The 19,192-nt window shown below is 36.0% G+C and overlaps 1 protein-coding gene across 1 annotated transcript in view; it reads right to left on the reverse strand.

Moving 5' to 3' along the window:
* Window positions 1–361: 361 nt before the first annotated feature.
* Window positions 362–19,192, reverse strand: part of ROBO1 (roundabout guidance receptor 1) — a 390,902-nt gene continuing 372,071 nt past the window's right edge. The window contains exons 25-29 of the mRNA XM_054585231.1: window positions 18,694–19,100; window positions 15,061–15,213; window positions 7,947–8,255; window positions 2,254–2,450; window positions 362–480 (exon numbers count right to left, since the gene is read on the reverse strand). Coding sequence (XP_054441206.1) covers window positions 466–480; window positions 2,254–2,450; window positions 7,947–8,255; window positions 15,061–15,213; window positions 18,694–19,100 — 1,081 coding nt within the window. The 3' untranslated portion in view covers window positions 362–465. The remainder of the gene's footprint in view (window positions 481–2,253; window positions 2,451–7,946; window positions 8,256–15,060; window positions 15,214–18,693; window positions 19,101–19,192) is intronic.

A 19,192-nucleotide genomic window follows, 5' to 3' on the forward strand; every position in this document is an offset into this window, starting at 1 on the left:
TTTGCATTAGCAATTGGTTATAGAAAGAATGTATCTTCAGAGCCCTTGGCATGAGGTTGATTAATCAACTTTGTATCTTTGATCAATATTTTGCTATAAATTGGCTTGGTATATAAGCAGTGCAATGCCATATCTCAGCGGAAAATGCTAAAGAACTATTCTGTTCTCTTCTGTTGGCTGATGACTGAAGCAAGAAGTTAAATACTTCCCTTGCTGGAAGTAAGGTGTAATGGTTTGTTACAAAAGTGAGGGGAATTGGGAGGTTCCTTGTAGGGATAGGGATCAAACAACAACGATAAAACCCAATAAAAATTTTTAAAATGGTATTCCAGTAAGAGGAATAAAAATGACAATTTGTACACTCTGATTGCACTGAACATTTTATCTGGCGTCATGTGTCATCAGACGTGAGGCATCTTGAGTGATAATTTTCACATTAGATCTCACAAGCCTCTCTGGTTGTCTTCAGCTTTCAGTTTCCTGTAAGAGATAAGTTATTATTAAATTTAAAAATAAAACTTAGAGTGTTATTTTGTATTTATATATGTGTTTTTATTCTTATAGTTTGTGTTTCTTCATTCCTTCACTGGCATATATTGGAAAGTGCTCATGGCAACTAATTCATTTGTCAACTTCAGTTGGTTTTGAAAGCAAATCCAATAGTTCCCGAACAAGCACCAAACGTGTCCCACAGAGTGTCTCTGTTGCGGGTGTTGTGCTGGGGAAAGGCGAGCAGCACAGGCTGAGCTCTCCACTCTCCCAGTCCCAAGTCAATATTGTAGCTCAACTGTTACTAGCTTTTATTGGAATTACCGATGTACTCATCCATATTCATTCCACAAAAGGGCTCTTCTAAACAACAAAACACTTGAAAAACAACTTCTATAACAGTATTTGTAGGAGGAAAGTCTTCTTCTTCCAAACCGCAAAATCCAAATACATTGGGCATTATAAAAATTTAATCACATATAATCACTTACTATTTTTATCTTGTATTATTAAAAGTTACAGTTTAACACTCATGTAACAATCTACTTGTGATTACAGATATAGCTGACCTTTTGAACAACACCAGTATGAACTGTTTGGGTCCACTTATACATAGACTTTTTTCAGGAAATACTGTACATGTATTTTCTTTATGATACTCTTAATAGCATTTTATTTTCTCTAGCTTAATTTTTTCTAAAGGTACACATATATATATGACATACAAAATGTGTGTTCAGGAAATGTCTCTGTTACTGATAAGGCTTCCAGTTAGCAGTAGGCTTTTAGTACTTAAGTTCTGGGGGAGCCAAAAGTTATACATAGGTTTTTGACTGCATAGGGAGGTGTCAAAGCCCCTAATAACCATGTTGTTCCAGGGTCAACTATGTATGTAAAAAATAAATTTATGCTCAACTTCTTTCTTATGACATGGAGAAACACAATCTTAAAACTGGGAGGTGATTTTAAATACTATATGATTATTTTCAACTCTATCTGGTATTGCTATTTATAGATTCCAATAAAGAAGTATATCTTTGACTCAAGAAATGTTCTCCTCGCTCTGTGGCTCAGTGTGTTGGGTGTCATCCCACAAAGCGGAAGGTCACCAGTTTGACTTCCGGGCAGGGCTCATGCCTGGGTTGCAGGCCAGATCCTGGGTTGCACCGGTTTGGGGTGTAGGAGAGGCAACCAATCAATGTTTCTCTCCCTCCCCTTTTCTGTAAAAATAAATAAAATAAAGAAAAAAAAGAAACGCTCTCCTTTCTCTATGAAGGTCAGTGTCAAGTATCAGGATCTCATTTGCAGAAGACTGAAGGTGAAAGGTGGTAGTTGGCCCAATCAGCCGGATTAGCCCCACTGATGACTGGGGTGGCAGATAACACAGGCACGCTCCCCTGGCTCACATCATGTAACTGTCACCTTACTGGGTTTTTATAACCTACTAAAATGCTATGGATTATAATCATTTAGGTCAATAGCTCTTATTTGTTAACAACATGTTTGCCATATAAATTTCATATCTGAATACCTGTAAATGGATATGAAATCTAGATCTAAAAAGAAACTGTTATTACCATTTGAAAATTTTGGAACACATTTCAGGAAAATAATTATAGTTTCAGAATTAGAGTTTCTGGCATTGCTGACATGAGGGTTTGTGATAAAATAATAACATTTCTGTAGATGGACGGATGCTCCTAAGTTTGAACTAGTATACTAGTACTAGTCTAATGTTGGGAAATGGAACAAAGTTACAGATACCTCTAATTCTTCATTATTATCTTCTCCTCTTTCATATCCTCCAAGAACTTGCATTTCTGCAATATTTCTTCGACCTGCATTTGCTTGTTCTCTTTGTCTGCTTCCTGATCCCCTGGATGACATTGAACTCGAAGAACTAGGATCTCTGGGATTATTGGATGTTGGAAAAGTAGGTCTACAGTAAGGTAGAATATCCTCTGTGTAATAAAACATAACAAGTGCATATAAATACCATTATACATTTTCATTCTATAATGTATCCCTTAGGTCTCTAATCCTGAATGGGAAGCATCAGTGTTTTTGAGGAATAAATGAGCACATTTTATAACAATAATGAAGAAGTCAGCACCAGCTTTAGAAAATGAAAATACCAAACCTTGCTGTCTTCCTAGTAGTGACGGGGATTCTACTCGTAAGTATTTGTCTACCTCAAACTCGCTTGAAACCAACATTTTTAAAAGAGGTAAACCAAACATGGAATCAGACAGGGCTTCCAGTTCTGTCCTCTGCAATGTGATCCCGGATTATTTTAGGCTTTAGTTTTCACTTTTCTAAAAACATGGTAATAGTCTCTATACCCAGAGGAGCTTTTAGTGTTAATGTGAAAACAGAAGAGAGAGTGAAATCCCTTTGTAAACTATGGAGAATTATTATAAAGCATTGACAGAAACAAAGCCCAGTCTCCTCGAACTACCAAACAGAGCCAAGCTCAGGTTCACTTCCCAGACACCAAGATATCAAACTCCATTCCAACATCACATTTACATTGTGGAATCCTGAATCTCAAAAGCTTTCCATTGTTGCTACCTTCCCCCCAAAATGGCACCCCAGTTAACTGCCCTCTCCTGAACCCTTCTCTCCATACTCCTTTAAATTTGGTGCTGGTTCTGTTGATGTATCCTCCAACCTCCCTCTTCTCTCCAAAGCCTATTGACTCTAACCTCTGGACACCAAATATATATGACACCAATTCTTCTACATGTACTTTTGTTTTCCTCCCGCAAGGACTTCTAATGGCCACATTGTCTGAATGAAATCTGGTTTCTTCCACAGTTCTCTCCGGCAAAAGAAGGAAGGCTTGTTTCTAGCTCACTAACACCAACTCTAAATCACTGCTCCCACACGGCTGTGCAAACACATTCTCCTCTGGTGAAGGCCAAGCCATCTACTTACGTTGTCTCTTTAGTCCTCCTTAATGGCTCCTGTCTCCTTCCATTCTGTTTACCACAATTTTCACGCCTGATACAGACTTTTTGACTCACTGAGGCTCAGAGTGCATGGGGACCACTCCTCCTGCACTTTAGCTTCGTAGCACTTTGTCTCCTGTAACCTTCATCTTCCATCCCCGTTTCAGGAGCTTTTTTCTCTCTATTGACTTTAGTTTTTAACAAACTACAATATGATAAAATCTTTTTCTTGCTAAAAAATTTCTCCTTAAACTTGTGCTCTACATAAATCGAAACCTCTTTCTCTCTCCTCACTGCTCAGTAGAGCTTCTTGAAAGGTAATTTGAACTCATTATTGGTAGATGCAACTCCTATTCACTCTGTATCCCAGTGAAATCTATTATCACATATCACTGCAATGCAACAGAAAAGTCACTGTTGACTTTCACAATGCTAACCATGCTTCAGTCCTGTCTCTGCTTTTCTCACTGCCCTTAACCTGGAAACCACTATTAATTTAAATACTCTCTTAGCTCATGGTCTTCCTTCCTTCCTAACCAGACTTCTGTGGGTTCCTCTTATGCAGTACCACTTACATATTGATGTCTTGCAGGTTTCTACTTTCAGCCCAGTATTTGTGTGTGTGCGTGTGTGTGCGCGTGTGTACCCACTTACTCTGTATGACTTCATCCGTTCTCATAGACTGAAACTTCTGGAGTATAACAGTTATGAGTGGGTATTTTTCTATGATTTTATACTGATATACACCCAGGTTGACATTTAAGAGGCCACCAATAATGAGTTTTGACTGAACAAATGAGTGGCTTTCACTACTATTCATCATGATGAATCATTACTTTGTATTTCCTATTCTTTAACTATGCCCTGAATTTAAGGCTCCTATAGCCAGCTCAACTGAACATTTCCTCTTGAGTGTCCCTCAAGCTCAAAACGTCCAACATTAATTTCATCATGCTCATTTCCCTGAGATTTCTTCTCCTCTGCATTCCCAAAGGTAGCTAATTGCATCACTAATCATTAAAAGACCAAAAACAGAGAACGGAATTATTTAGACCTTTCCCTCCCATCCAACAACCTTAAAGGTACCTTTCCACACATACCAATATACAACAGGTGAGGCTGATTTTTTAACTCTATAAAGTGTCTTGGATTTTCCCTCTCATCGATCCCTGCTCCCCTAGCCTGGTTTATATCCTCTACGTCTGTTGTCAGAGGATTGTAAATATCTCCTAACAGGTCTCTGCCTCTTGAGTTATTCCCCTCTACATCATCTCCACTCAGTTACTCTTATAAGAGACCTACAGGATCTCTGTGACTTAAGCTTACATTTACCTCAAGAGATTCACCTTTACTGTCTAGTGGTACTGAATTTCTTAAGAGTTTTCTCAATGTACCTCAAAGCTTTTTATGCTGACTTCTCTACCAGAGCAAACTATCCATTCTTCTCACCCAAGCTAAATTCCACCCTTCCTGAACACTTAGCCTATGTACCATTTTTACCAGGAAAGATCAAGAAGCCTTTCTTTACATTTCGCACAAGACTGGGATAATTGTCCCTTCTCTGGTCTATCAAGTATCATGACTCCATGAACATTATACCAGTTATGAGTACATCTGTGAATCTACAGATTATGTCTCCCTCTGTGACTATAAGCTCCCGGAGGTCAAGGTTCATGCTTACACATAAATTTTACTAGTACAATGCTTAATGACAGAGTTGATGTTTGATACAGGTAAAAATAAATTGAACCAATTGAGGAAAATGTCCATAAAAAGGTCAGACATTCCAGCCTAGAAAGACACTCTCTTTAATTAAAACCAACCATTTGTTACAAATGTAAATCAGGGTGTCTCTTTCATTATAAATAATGTAAATTGAATTACGAAGTTAGAAATTATAGCAATGCATAGAAATGATCATTTAATGACACATCAAAGTTTAGGGTTGAAATAATATTTTCGGAAAGCAAGACATATAAAATAATTATTGGTCAGTGTATATCAGTGCTTTCCATGGAATAGGTTTCCCTATTTCTGGATTGACGGTTTCAGTCTTAGTTCTTTCGTTAAGTATTTTTATAACACAAAGGACAACTTACTGAATTTCTGAAGACTGATAAAAATAATTTAATTCTGCATCCATCAAAACCTTTCTGGGTTTATAAAATTAATTCCTTAAAAACAAAAAAACAAAAAAAAACCAAAAAAAAAAAAAAAACAAACCCCAAAACAACCAACTACTCTGGAGGGAGCTTGTTTGTGAGCAGCAAACTGGTCCATATTTTCAGGAAAGATGTAAACCTAATAACTTACAGCATGACATTTTATTTATGAATCACCACTTGGAGTATAGTCACCATGAGTTGAAAACTCAGATCATCTCTGGCCGAAGTGATAAAAACAAGCTGTGTTTTAAACTTTATATTGTGGTGATGTGACCCAGGCTTTGTGATCACCCACTAGAGGCAACTGTCTGAAATGCACAGCTTTGCTCGTCACTTCGCTGCTGAGTCTATGCCTGGGTTGAGTTCAGAATTCTGTCACAGAATAAAGTGAAACTGTGCTTCATATGGAAATCCATTTGGAAAGGGATTTGCCAATGACCAAGTGCCCATAAAAACAGAACAACAGATTGATGTCTAATCTTACCAAAATACATTTATTAAGATAGAGTAGTAAAGAATGCTTTCAGACTTCTGAAATTCATTCCTTGTCAGTCTTCCCTGACTCCTTTATCAAAAATCTTCTTTTTTTCTGTGTCTCTTCCTCCAAAATGTTTCTCCTCCTTAGTCTGTAATAATGTTCAAATACCTTTTCCTAAAACATTCCCTCAGATTTTGCCTTCCTGCCAAGCCCTTGCCCAACCTCTATTTTCTTCCCAGACTTCTCAAAAGAGCCAATGCTCATCACCAATGCCTTCCACGATTTCCACTCATTTTTACACCCGGTGTAGTTTCTCTTTTATTCTGACTACTGTAGTAGAAATAGTCCTTTTGATTATCACCCACAACCAACATTTTTGCAAAATCTGCCCTCCCCTCCCCACACCCCGGGTCACCATTCACGTTGCATTTTCATTTCTGTGGCATTTCATATTTCTTCTTATCTTAAAATTTCCTCTTCCATTCTTTCTAGGATACTATTCTCTCTAGTTTGGATATCTTGACTGTTTTATATCTCTGAGTGGGTCCACCTCAGTTTCCACACAGAGTGTTCTTCCTCTGCTTACCCTTTAAATAAAACCACCCCGACTACTGGCGTGCTGGACTTGGCTCACACATTCTCTCAAGGCTCTGCTGTACCCATCTCTTTCCAACTTCACAGCCAATGACTTCATGTTAGCAGTTCAAAACCAGCCATTTTGGAGTAATTACACAACATAAGGAAACAAATGGCTATAAACTGGAATTTTGCTTTGTTTTCCTCCTAGAGAATTGAATGCTAAACATTAAACAGTATATCACTGCTGATAATTTGGCCTTAGTAATTCATACAATTTTCACTTCTGTGTTGGTGGTTCTAAAATCCACTCTGCACTTGCAACCTTTCTTGTGATCTTTAAACTTAGATCTCTAAGTTCTTATTTTTTTTTTCATATCTATGTTCTTGTAAGCATCTTAATCTATTCATAACTGAAATTATTTTCCCCAACACATCTACAATTTTCCCTGTTTTGTCTTCATTGGTTAATACAGTTACTTTCCACTAGTCTTAAAGGGCCATCTAATTAACATTTGAATAACTTTTTTTTTAAAAAATCCATTATTTGATTTTACTTTTCTACATTCAATTAGTCACCAAGTCCTACTGGACCTATTTCTGAAATACCAGTGTAGGCTGTTCGCTCCTCTTTATTGTATAATTGATTTTAATTTATTACTCATATTTTATACCTAGCTTATTTTGTAATTTTCTGATACCTTCAGTTACTAATTCCAGTCTCTTCCTTAACTATAGCATGTTGCCAGTTATTTTTTCCAGAATATAAATCTGATTATATCATTTATTGCTCAAAATTATTTTTTGGCTCACCACTGCCTATATCGTAAATCCCAAACTCTTTAGAATAGTATTTCTGGGCTTCTCAATCTGGCCCAGCAACCATCCGAGTTTTATCTTTTATCATGTGTCCCTGGAGCCAAATATCCTGTTCTTCAGCCAAACTGGAAATGAGTGTTCACCAAACATTTGATTTCACACTACCATGTTTTTTCCTATTTCCTTTATTTGCTATTCCTTTCTCCTTGTTTCATCTGTTGAAATCATGTTTTCTTTTATTTTTTTAATACAACTACTCAAATGATATCTCTCCAAGGAAGTCTTGTACAAATTATCGTGTATTAGAATGAATTGTAAAAAAAATTATTTGGGTGAATGCCTATCTCCTCCATTAGAAAGCAGATTTCTCAATTTTAATACTTTTCATCTGGCCCTAGAGAACCTAACAGCATACCTTGCAAATATATGTTCAATTTATATTTATTTGGTGCTTGAATAAATCAGTACCTTGGATGAGATGAGTCTTTGTCGGTGGAAGGTCTCGTTTTGCTGCCTTGTTTCCTCGTACTTTCCCATCGTTTTGCTGTTCCTGTGCTTCTCTGGGTTCACCTGGATTTGTTCTCATATCAGCAACTTGTCTTCCATCCAGTGCTTCTCTTCCCTTGTAATTGCTTCCTTTTCTATCTGATGATCTATCTGTTCTTGCTTCTATACAAGGGAGTTTTGGCACCATGACAGGTCGTACCTCCAGCTGTGCCTTGGATTGGACAGTGGGTGACTTTATAGCAGGTGGTGGTACAGGAGGAGGTGGAAGATCTAAAAAGACATTTAAAATACTGTAAAAGTCTATCATTTATAAAACCACCAAATATTAGAGATATCATCAGAGTCACATTCATCTGAAACTAGAACAATCGAAGGCAACCAAGGAATAAAACCAACAATTTTAATGTCCTCGCTATCTTGCACAGACACACTGAATCACACAGCTGGGACTGGTAGGTTGACTAGTCTTGGGATAGCTAATACAGACATAAGCACTACAATCCCCTCTACTCCACAACCACAACAGACCTTCTTAATTGATTTCAGTATAACTTGCTGGTCCCAGGTGCACATCCTTGCTCCTTCATGCAACCACTTCAAATTGACTGAGGTTGGCACTTGAGTTGAGACCTATTTGCTCTCTCTAATCTAGCCTAAATCACTTCTCATTTTGTATATAGGGAAACTCCACCACATAGACTTTAGTTAGTTTCCAATCGCAAAGCTAGAGGTGACCAAAACCAGGATGAATGCCTTTAGATTCTTAATTTTTGCCTCATTGTTCTTTATACTGTTCATTCAATCACATGTTTATAATCTAGCATTCATTGATGGGAATCTCTCTATTTTGTATATGTAATGATAGGTTTTAAATCATTGGTATAAATATAGGTTAATTCATCTATCTATAGTTATAGCTATATATTAATATATTATCTATAATAAACCACTATATATAATTCAATTTCTTATAAATATAATTAAAGATACTTAAATGTAAAAGCATAAAAATTTATATCTAGAAAATTTATTTTAAGTGCTATCTTTAAAAATGACTCTTATGTATTGCTTCTCAGCCCTCTGGCTAAGATCAAGCATAAAATTATTCCCATGTGCACTCTAGGGAAGAGAAATATGTATCTTTATGATAGTTGGTACGTTAACAGAAGAATATTAGTGGATTCTAGCTGTAGTATGGAGGATGGATTTTTAATCTGGGAGGCCAAGAAGTTGTTGTAATAGTCCACATAAATAATGGAGGGGGATAGACCTATATTGGTGTATGCTCAGATGGAGAATAAATGTCTTTGAGAGAGATTAGGAAGGAAAATCAATATTATTAATTATCAATGGAATATATTAGGGGAGGTAAAGGAAAGAACCTAAGGTGATTGTTAGGATTTTTGTCATAGCTGACTAGGTGGATGAGAGGAACATCACTGAAGGTAAGGAACACAAGATGAGGAGGGGTTGTTTTATGAGGGTACACCATAAGTTCAATTTTAGTAAGGTGAGGAGAAGCCTTTGAAGTATCCAGACAGAGATGTCCAACAGGTTGTTGTACACAAAATCTGAATATCAAGAGTGGCCAAAACAAAGATACAGAGATTTGGGCAATTATCAACATGGTTATGTTCTTTTTTTTTCATGATTTTAGAAATGGTAACACTTTTACATTTAGAAAGTAATGTCTATGTGATAAAATAAATCAACTAAAAAGTATTTATAAATCATCTATTAAATGTTTATTAGTATTATAAAATTAACCTTAAGATTAAAAAAAAGCATTTACATGATAAAAAATATAAAAGTTTGTGAGGACCAGAAATCCTCAATATTGATATGCAGATATACTCATTTTGAAATGTTTTTTTATAGATCATTCCATAAATTATTTATTTACATAAAGGAGAGCTGCCACATCAAATAACACCAGAGAGCACCATTCACATCTGGAGCTGTGTAAAATCACCACATAATGGAGTTAGATATATATATATATATATATATATATATCTCTCTCTCTCTATATATAGAGAGATATATACACACACACACACACACACACACACACATATATATATATAGTGCCTGTCTGCTCACTGATAACAAGTACCATATTCTAATACACAGTCTCCCTTTCTTATTAATGTAAGTAGAATTTCACTTTTTCCCCCCGATGATGCAGTTGTATACATTTCTCTATATGTGCAATGGTATATATTTTTTTGAAAAGTTCACATAATAACATTTTATGAATATTTCATTATTTATTTAGTCGATTCTCACAGAAAAATATTTAGATTGTTTCTGGATATTTTACTATTATTGACAATGATTTACTATCATTTACATATACCAGCACAAACTCTTGAATAGTAAAACTGTGTATTGAACATTTTTATTATAATAGCAAATTAAAGCTTCTGGGAAGCCTTAGTTTTAACCTAGTGTTTCTCATTCTTATATTATTTAAAAATGAATGAATCCTTATTGTCCCACATGTAGGTTTAGTTTTTGAAATTAATTTTCCTTTAATGTTATATACTAAAACTAAAAGCATTCAAATTCACTGTATTGATGTTTGAAAAGCAGAAAACTTGAGGTACCATCTTATTACCAACTATTTTACTCAGGACTCCATTACTAAAAGTGGTCAAGCTTTTACCTTCATTTTTTGTTTCATTAGTTTTCATGACTCACCATGATCCATTTTCATATAAAATAGACTCAACACTTTATCTAAAATGGTGGCCTAAGTACAGCCAACAGCACTAATATTCCCCAGATTCTGTAAAACCAAGAGATTTTAGTCTTATACAATACCATTATCACTAGTGTCTGATTTTTCTTTTTTACTACTTAAAACATAAATTTTTAAAAAGCAGTACTTAAAAAATGTACTATCAAGAAAGCGCTGCCCCCCCATTTCCTACTAGTTTATTAAATATAACCAAAAAGACAGTGTTAGGAGACACACAGCAGCAAAGAGTTCTGAAAGTTCTGACAGACTGTGACTCACTTTGGGAGAAGGAGAAAAGTCTAATTTTGAGCATATCGGAGGCACAAGGAGTGACTACAGTCTCCTTTCTACACTATCTACTTTCTATAAACTCAAACTGGATTGTAAATACAGGTTATTAGGAAAGTGATGATTGCCAATATCATCAAATCAAAAAAGATGGTATTGGGCTTAAGAGAAACCAAAACTTATCATTAATACTGTTATATGTTACAAAGTCTTGGTAATATATGACTCTCAAGACAAAACCTATTACAAGATGCTCTATATAGGTGCTAAGTATAAAAAAAGTAGAGAAAAAGAGAACCAGAGAACCCAATGGTAATTTTAAACCATTGCAATTTTATAATGACATAGTGATAAATAGCACTTTCACCCAATTCATACCACTAATAGCTCAAATTTGATTTAACAAATGGGTTTGTGGACCTGATTTTATATATATGCTCATTCTATGAAGATATAAACACTATTCTTTATACAAGACCCTCCAAATACCAGTATAATGCATATAAAGCAGCATGTACGAGCATGCACACGCAGACAAATCTGCTATGTTAACTTGTTATGGAGATCCAGCATGGTATTTACTTAACTGCTTCAAGTCCCAAGACCTTGTAATTAATGATAAATCAAGTCAAAGTAACATCATTTCAAAGAGGGTGGTGAATTTATAATTTATGAAAAGTAGGGCTAGAGAAATAATGTAGATTTGGTTTTCAAATCAAGTATGCAAATGCATCGGAAAGGGTTGAAAAGAGGGGGTGGGAAGAATCTATTAGAAGGTCCTAGAAATGCACTTATGCTAGGTTTTAACTCAATAAGATGCTGACTGATAAATATTCATATATTTTAATCCTACCCTTTATCTGGGTTAAACTTGTAAGTGGCAAATATGAAATAAATAGTTACATCCGGCCTGTCACTATTACTACAAGCATGGTGCACTTGGCTTTGCACTGGGTACTCACTGGGTGTTATGAGGTCTAGTGTTCACTGACAGAGCAGAGTATGGTCACAGAGTCACCAGTAAGGGGCTGAAGGGTTGTTATGGGCTGAATTGTGTCTCCTCAAATTTTGTGTGTTGAACTCCTAACCCCTGCACCTCTGAATAAGACTGTTTTTGGGTTTAGGGTCTTTAAGTGGTAATGAAGGTGAAATGGGATCCTTTGGTGGGCTCTAATCCACTCTGACTGGTTTTCTTATAAGAAGAGATTAGGACATATACATACATTGAGGAAAGGAGAGGTAAAGACACTGGGAGAAGATGGGTATCTACAAGCCAAAGAGAGAAACCTCAGAAGAAACCAACCCTGCCAACACCTTGATGTTGGACTTTTAACCTCCAGAGCAGTGAGGAAACCAATTTTTGCTGTTCAAGCCACCCAGTTTACAGTACTTTGTTATGGTAGCCTTAGAAAATGAATACAGAGCTGACTGACAAGAATTATTACAAACTACTCTTCATCAGCTCAGACATAGCCATTCTTTATCCTTCTTTATAGGTTACAAAAGTCCTTCAAAGAAAATTTCTAATGCAAACAAAATTTTCAAAGTAAAGATGTCACAAACTCAAGACTGATATATTCTGAAAACAGTCAACACAAAAAGCCTGTTAATAATAATCAAACTCATCCATCATAGTTAATATATTTTAAATATTATAAAGTAAAAAATAAAAAAATCCTCCATGTTTTAGTAATGCATCTAATTCACATTTTAACAATTGGTATCTTTAAGTTCTTTCTCTTTCCCTTCTCTCTTTTTTCGATAATTGTACAAATTGTGTCTGCCATTGAGTTTCTTCAGGAAATGGTCTGTGAATATTTGTTCAAAAAATGCAGTGCAGTAATTTGAGAAAATAATTTCTGAGAAAACTGCTTTTGTTTCAATGTTATACCACTGTTATCAAGGGTATGATCAATTCTTTTATTTGGAGCACTGAGAAGTATATGCATTTACATGATTTTAGTCAATCAATATGCATTATGTGGTATGTATAAAATAACACATAGCTTTGCTATTTTTTGTCTGTACCAAAGCAGAAAGCATGCAGAATTAAATTTAAGACTTGTCATGACAATAAATATAATTAAAGTAACTGGTTACCTAAATGCTAAAAGGAAATGAAAGCTAAATTTTAAAAATAGCTTTAGTCATATCTCCATTTTGTCTATTTTTATGATTTTGACAAATAAATACTGGCTTCTCCATTATAGAATATACAATGATAATTTTGCATAACCACTTATAAAATAAACAATGAGAAATCCAAACAAGTTAACTTTTTGGCTTTACAAATATTTCAACATACTTCTTTATTATTTCTGAAATAGATCTGAAAAAAACTCAGGTGTTTCATCATTCAGTTTAATGGCTATCATTCAGGAATTAGTTAGAAACTACATTTAATTATTAAACACCCTGAAATAAGTACCGCATAATGTGGGATAATAAATATAGATCACAATCTTTAAGCATAGTGTAATTTATAACTGTGATACTATGTCCTTTAACTTGGCATGTTTACATTACTTACAGCATTTTAAAAAATCATTCCTCAATTCTAGAAGCCTCTCAAAACAAGTATAAATAAGAGGCAGAAAGAGCTACACAAAAATCTAGGCCAGATTTCCTTCTTTACATATTCAACTTTTATGTGTTCACATCAAGGTTTGCTGTCTGACTAGTTTTTCAGTTAGGAGTGCCTCTCTTATAGATTATAAAACTATCTTATAGATTATAGAACAGCTATAAAACTTGCAAAATGCCATTACAGGGGTCCCATTAATGTAAAACTGCCGATAAAGTTTGGGGATTTACACCCAGTGCTTGTCCCCTGACAGAGGCAGTGTGCACAAAGCCATTGTAATAATCCTTCAAAATCTGATAACATTCTGACAGCTCAGTTTCACTGACAAAAGAGTCGTGGGCAGAAGCCAGGAGGCCCAGGTGTGCTATGTCATGCCAGTATTTAATGTAGTCTAATATCAGAGAGACGCTAGTGAGAGAAAATACTCCGAATAAAGAAGAGATAATAGCATGGACAGGCACTCATTGCAAAATTACTTGTGCTCATCATGCTGTGAGCTTTGTATTAAATTTTTCTGTCAAGTGGCAGGAATCACAGGGAGAAGTGCCTGAGAAAACCCTGCTTGTAACCTTGGATAAGGATCTATAATATTAGGCTTTCATATGATAATGGCAAATGATGCCCTTTTTGAAAAATTGCTGACTGGTAATGAAAGTCCTAATCAGATTGTGGCAGGAGAGGACCAGGAGGCAGGGGATGCTGCCAGCAACACCCTTCTTCTCCCGCCCTGTTAGCAAATTTAGCAAACTTGACAAGTGGGTGAGTCTGAGAGAATTTATCTTACATGAATTTCCAACAAAGCCCTTGGGGTTATTTTAGAAAACGAGAAGGTGGCAGTTTAATAAATGCTGGGCCACCTGAGGCACTTTCATTAAAGGCTTTCTTTAGACAATACCACCATGTTTACATAGTTCTCCTGTGCCCCCTTGAGAATACAAGCCTTACCTCTTTGGCGAGTGTCGATATTCTACATGAAGGTATGGGGGGAAGAGGATCATTTTGTCCCTTGGTGGGCAAAGTAACTGTTTGTAACACCGCTATGGTTAGAATTAATATTCTTATGAGTTAATTGACTTCTCTATTTGAACACAAAATTCCACACCAGAAGAAAATACAAGGACACTTTGGAAGAATTATCAGTGAGTCTACTGAAGGTTGATCCTATGCCATTACTTCAGCTACAATAATATCTCTTCCGTTGATACTACAAAACAACCTTTTAAAAATGTTAAAACTATACATTGTTTCACTTTCTGAAATAACCAATTTATTAAAAAACTTCAAGGAGTAGAGACACCTGAAAACACATAGACATCACTCATTCCTATCTGTATAGTGAGGCTTACGGGAAATGCATGTTTAATGCAATTTCTAATGTCAGAGGACGTGTTTTCTAGTCATGGAGAGCCAGGGTAAACGGGCAAGACTCATAGATGTTTTCATGGTTTCAGTGGACGTACCATCTGTGTAGGCTTCTCTGCGCAGATGCCCTGGCTGGTGTTTTTGTTTCTTAGCTGGTCTGGCCTTCTGCATTACAGCGGCACTCACATTGCTGTCTGTGGAAACAGGGCTCGTGGGTCGAGGGCACTGGGATGCCTGAAAGTGGCGGCGGCCTGAGAAAGAAAATCAGAGCCAAGCTCATCGATCATTTTAAAAATGAATAATAATAGTAATAATAAACATGAAAACTGGAAATATCCATAATTTTTTTAAAAAGTCTTAAATAAACAACTTCAGCAAAAAATATGACTTTTGACTCTCTGCTTGAACTATCCACCGGGAAAAATACTCTAAAAGCTTTTCAGGATTTTTTTAAAAGAAGATTTTATTTATTTTTTAGAGAGGAAGAGAGCGAGAAAAAGAGGGGGGGAAAAAACCACGTTGATGTGCAACAGAAACATCCATTGGTTGCTTCTTGCACACCCCCAACTGGGGACTTGGTTTGCCACCCAGGCACATGCGCTGACTAGGAATCAAACAGGCGAACTTTTGGTTTGTGGGGCGATGCCCAACCCACTGAAGAACACCAGTCAGGGGGAGTGGGTTTCCCCCCCCGCCACAGTACTTTTATTCTGTTGAAGTTCATGATACCTATTTATTACAGAAAAACATTCCAATTATTTTTGCAATTAACTTCACAAAAGTTATTGTTAAAATATGTGTTAATTAAATTTTTGCAATAATACATTCGATGATGTTTTCTCATGAGGAATAGATAGCCAGAGTCCTTAAGAAATTAATGTTCTAAGTATGAACAGTATTAATTACATCTTCTATTTTAATTAAGTATATGTTTGTTATTCTTTGAAGGCAAATTCTGGATATCTTAATATATTCTCCAGTATTTTCTGTTAAAGTGCCCTGAAATTAAGCTAACTCACATATCTAATTAAACCTGTCAAAAATTAGTTACACCCCCTTTTTATCGCACGATAGAAGCCTGTAGATCCTGGATACTTCAAGTGAGCCCCCAAGAGACCTATGTCTTTTGGCGGTGGCAGAGGTGTTTTTGCTTGTACGTACACCGCATAGATCCTGTAAGTTGGGTTGTAGACCACTACAGTTAAACAAGCATCAGAACACAGGGAGCTGGAACATTTTTGCTGGTGCAGGGCCTTGCCATCACTATGTAAAAAACACGTCTGTGAAGTGCAATAAATTGAACCACAATAAAATGAGTTACATATGTCTGTATTTGGTTTTGGAGAGGCGATATTCACGGGTACCAGGGATAACAGAATTTGCTAATCAAATGAGGTGCATTCGAGTGCCCTCAGATTCTCTGGGTGTCTTACGGAGACGCTGTATGACAAGGGCACCACGCGTTCAAGCCATAAAGGCAGTGAGGATTTCTTGGCCCTGTTTTCACCTTCACTACTTTGGTTTCTAGAATTCCGGAAACACAAATCCAGAACTTTCTGTTATGCCAAAAGAAACTTCAAACAGACCAAAACAACATTTTTTTTTTTTTTTTACTTTAAGCAGGAGAATCCACAAATAGTGAAATCAACACATTTAAAGATGCTAACGGAAGCATATTAAATAACAGACATTAATGTGGCCAAGGGAGAAGCAAATGTGATAGGATTATTCATTCATATTAACTTAAGCCATATGATAAGCAGCATCTTTTCCTGAAAAGAACATTTTAATTGGCAGAGGCCAGTGCGTGTTTAGTTCATTATCATTATGAGCCAAACTAAAACTAGGAGCACCACTAAATTACAATAAAATACTAAACCACACTCTCTTTAGCCAAGATGGAGTCTATCACAGCTAAAGTTACATATCCATGAAAAAAGAGAATTAGGGCTGAGCGGAACCTATTATTCATTCTATTGTATAAGATCATCTACTGCTCATAGACCCTGAAGCATAAAGTCATTTACAGATGAATTATCAGCGATTTCTGTGTTTTGTTGACTTAATGAACTGAAACACATCCTTAATGCAATTTCAAGAAGTAGTAGTTTGTGATGTTTAATTTCATTTATTTTTTTACAGAAGATTAAAAAATAAGGAGAAATAAATGTTATGTATAAAGGTAGAATGCTATTTATCTATTAGATAAGATAGGTAGGTTTGCATCTTATTACATTCAACAGCCTACTAGGATGGAGGGGAGGGATTTTGGCTAAATATAGGCCTGGCTGAGATAAATATACATTTTACAAGAATAGGATGAAAGATATTAGACTTTTTTTTCTGCAACATATTCTTTTTTAAAAAAGGATCTGATTTATTTACTTATTTTTAGAGAGAAGGGAAGGGAGGGAGAGAAACATCGATCTGATAGAGAAACATCAATCCGTTGCCTCTGGTGCATGCCCTGGCGGGGGGGCCAAATCTGCAACCTAGGCATGTGCTCAGACCTGGAATCAAACTAGCAACCTTTCACTTTGCAGAATGACATCCAACCAACTGAGCCACACCGGTAAGGGCTCTGCAACATATTGTTGATAAATATTATATAGAAATAACTTTATGATCTGAGTTAAATTTTCTCTGAATATATTCTACACTGATAAAAAAATAATGACCAATCCAATATCTGAAGAGAACATGTAAAACTACCAGTGTGATAGTTATTATCTAAGAAAATAAAGCAACAAAATAGCAATTATTGATTTGTTGTGACAGTCTTTTCTTTCACTTTCTTGCTGAGCATATTATTTGCCTCTACTCTTTATATTTTTTGGCTACCAGAAATACACATACAACATGCATATGAATGTATACATTCCATTCTATAGGAATGAAAATCATGTGATAAACATATGGTTTAAATTTCTATTATTTTCTTTCTCTTATTATTTACTTTCTAAGCAGGGTTGGGAGTTGGAAATAAGCAAAAATGGGTTAAAACATAATGGAAATATATGGTAATTAAAAGCAGACCACTGGCAATGAAAAGGGAAAACTGAAATATATATAATTGTTTGGGTTAACCTGCAAATTATTAGATTAACAGTATTTACTTTAAGTATGGGACATATTTATGCCTGGAAATATATGTCTACTGTAAATATCTTTTTATCTTTCCAGTTAAATTAATATACTAATTGGAAGAATGAAGAGGATGTGGGTGAAGGAGAAACAGCCCAGTCTACAACGGTGGCGTATCCTCTCTGGATGTAAATCTATTTCTCTTAGAGAATTTCTAATTAAATGGGATAAAAGAACTACTATAATGAATTTTATTTTGGTGACTTTATACCTTAGTAGAATCCAAGTAATACAAGTCTAAACTCATTATTAAATGCAATTAAAATGCATTTAATTGACTGCATGCATATGTAAAGAAATCAAATACATATACGTTATCACTATCTTAAAAATGACTTCCAACGTAGCTTCACCTCCATTATATATGACTTACTAAATAAAAATAAAAGATAAGATTTAAAAAGTCTTTGTCAAGAAACATAATTGAGCAATGTCATATTCTTGGACCTTGGTTTCCTTGGGCAGATAAAAAAGAACAGTAATAATAGTTGCATTTCCACAGGACATAAGATCATAGGAGATGATCAGCGACTGATACATATACACCAAGTTTTCTTTTTCAGGTTGTTGAAAAGTGTATGACTCACCAGCAGCATCCTGCATTTGACGTCGTGCCACTTTCAGACCAGCGTACTCCGCTGCAGCCGCAACCGCCTGGGCAAAGTCAGCATCAGTGAAAAAGGAGCCATCAGAAGAACTAACACTGGAACGTCCACTGGAAATGTTGTCCTCCTCTGAGGCTGATCCCCAGCCATTGATCATGGACCCAGTGACCGAGCTCTCCAGGTCCCCGACACTGGAGGCCGGGGTCTGCTCAAGCCCGCGTAACAGAAGCCTTCTGGTCTGCATCTTCGCCACTTCCATATCGGCTTCGTCTTCTTCTTCTTCTGGTGCATCCGTATCCATATCTGAGACAAGGGGTCCCGAAATGTAGCCATAGGTGTGTGGTGGGGAAATCGGCCGTGGAGGTGGAGGAGGGCTCACAGGCTGCCGTCTGCAGAAGACAAATAAACAGGCATGGCTCAGCTCACAAAAGGATAAATCAACCACAAAATTCACAACTACACCGATTTAATCTTTGCTTCT

Source organism: Pteronotus mesoamericanus, unplaced genomic scaffold (genome assembly GCF_021234165.1).
Source record: "Pteronotus mesoamericanus isolate MK-2021 breed Mesoamerican mustached bat unplaced genomic scaffold, CSHL_Meso_final contig_82, whole genome shotgun sequence".
Classification (NCBI taxonomy): Eukaryota; Metazoa; Chordata; class Mammalia; order Chiroptera; family Mormoopidae; genus Pteronotus; species Pteronotus mesoamericanus.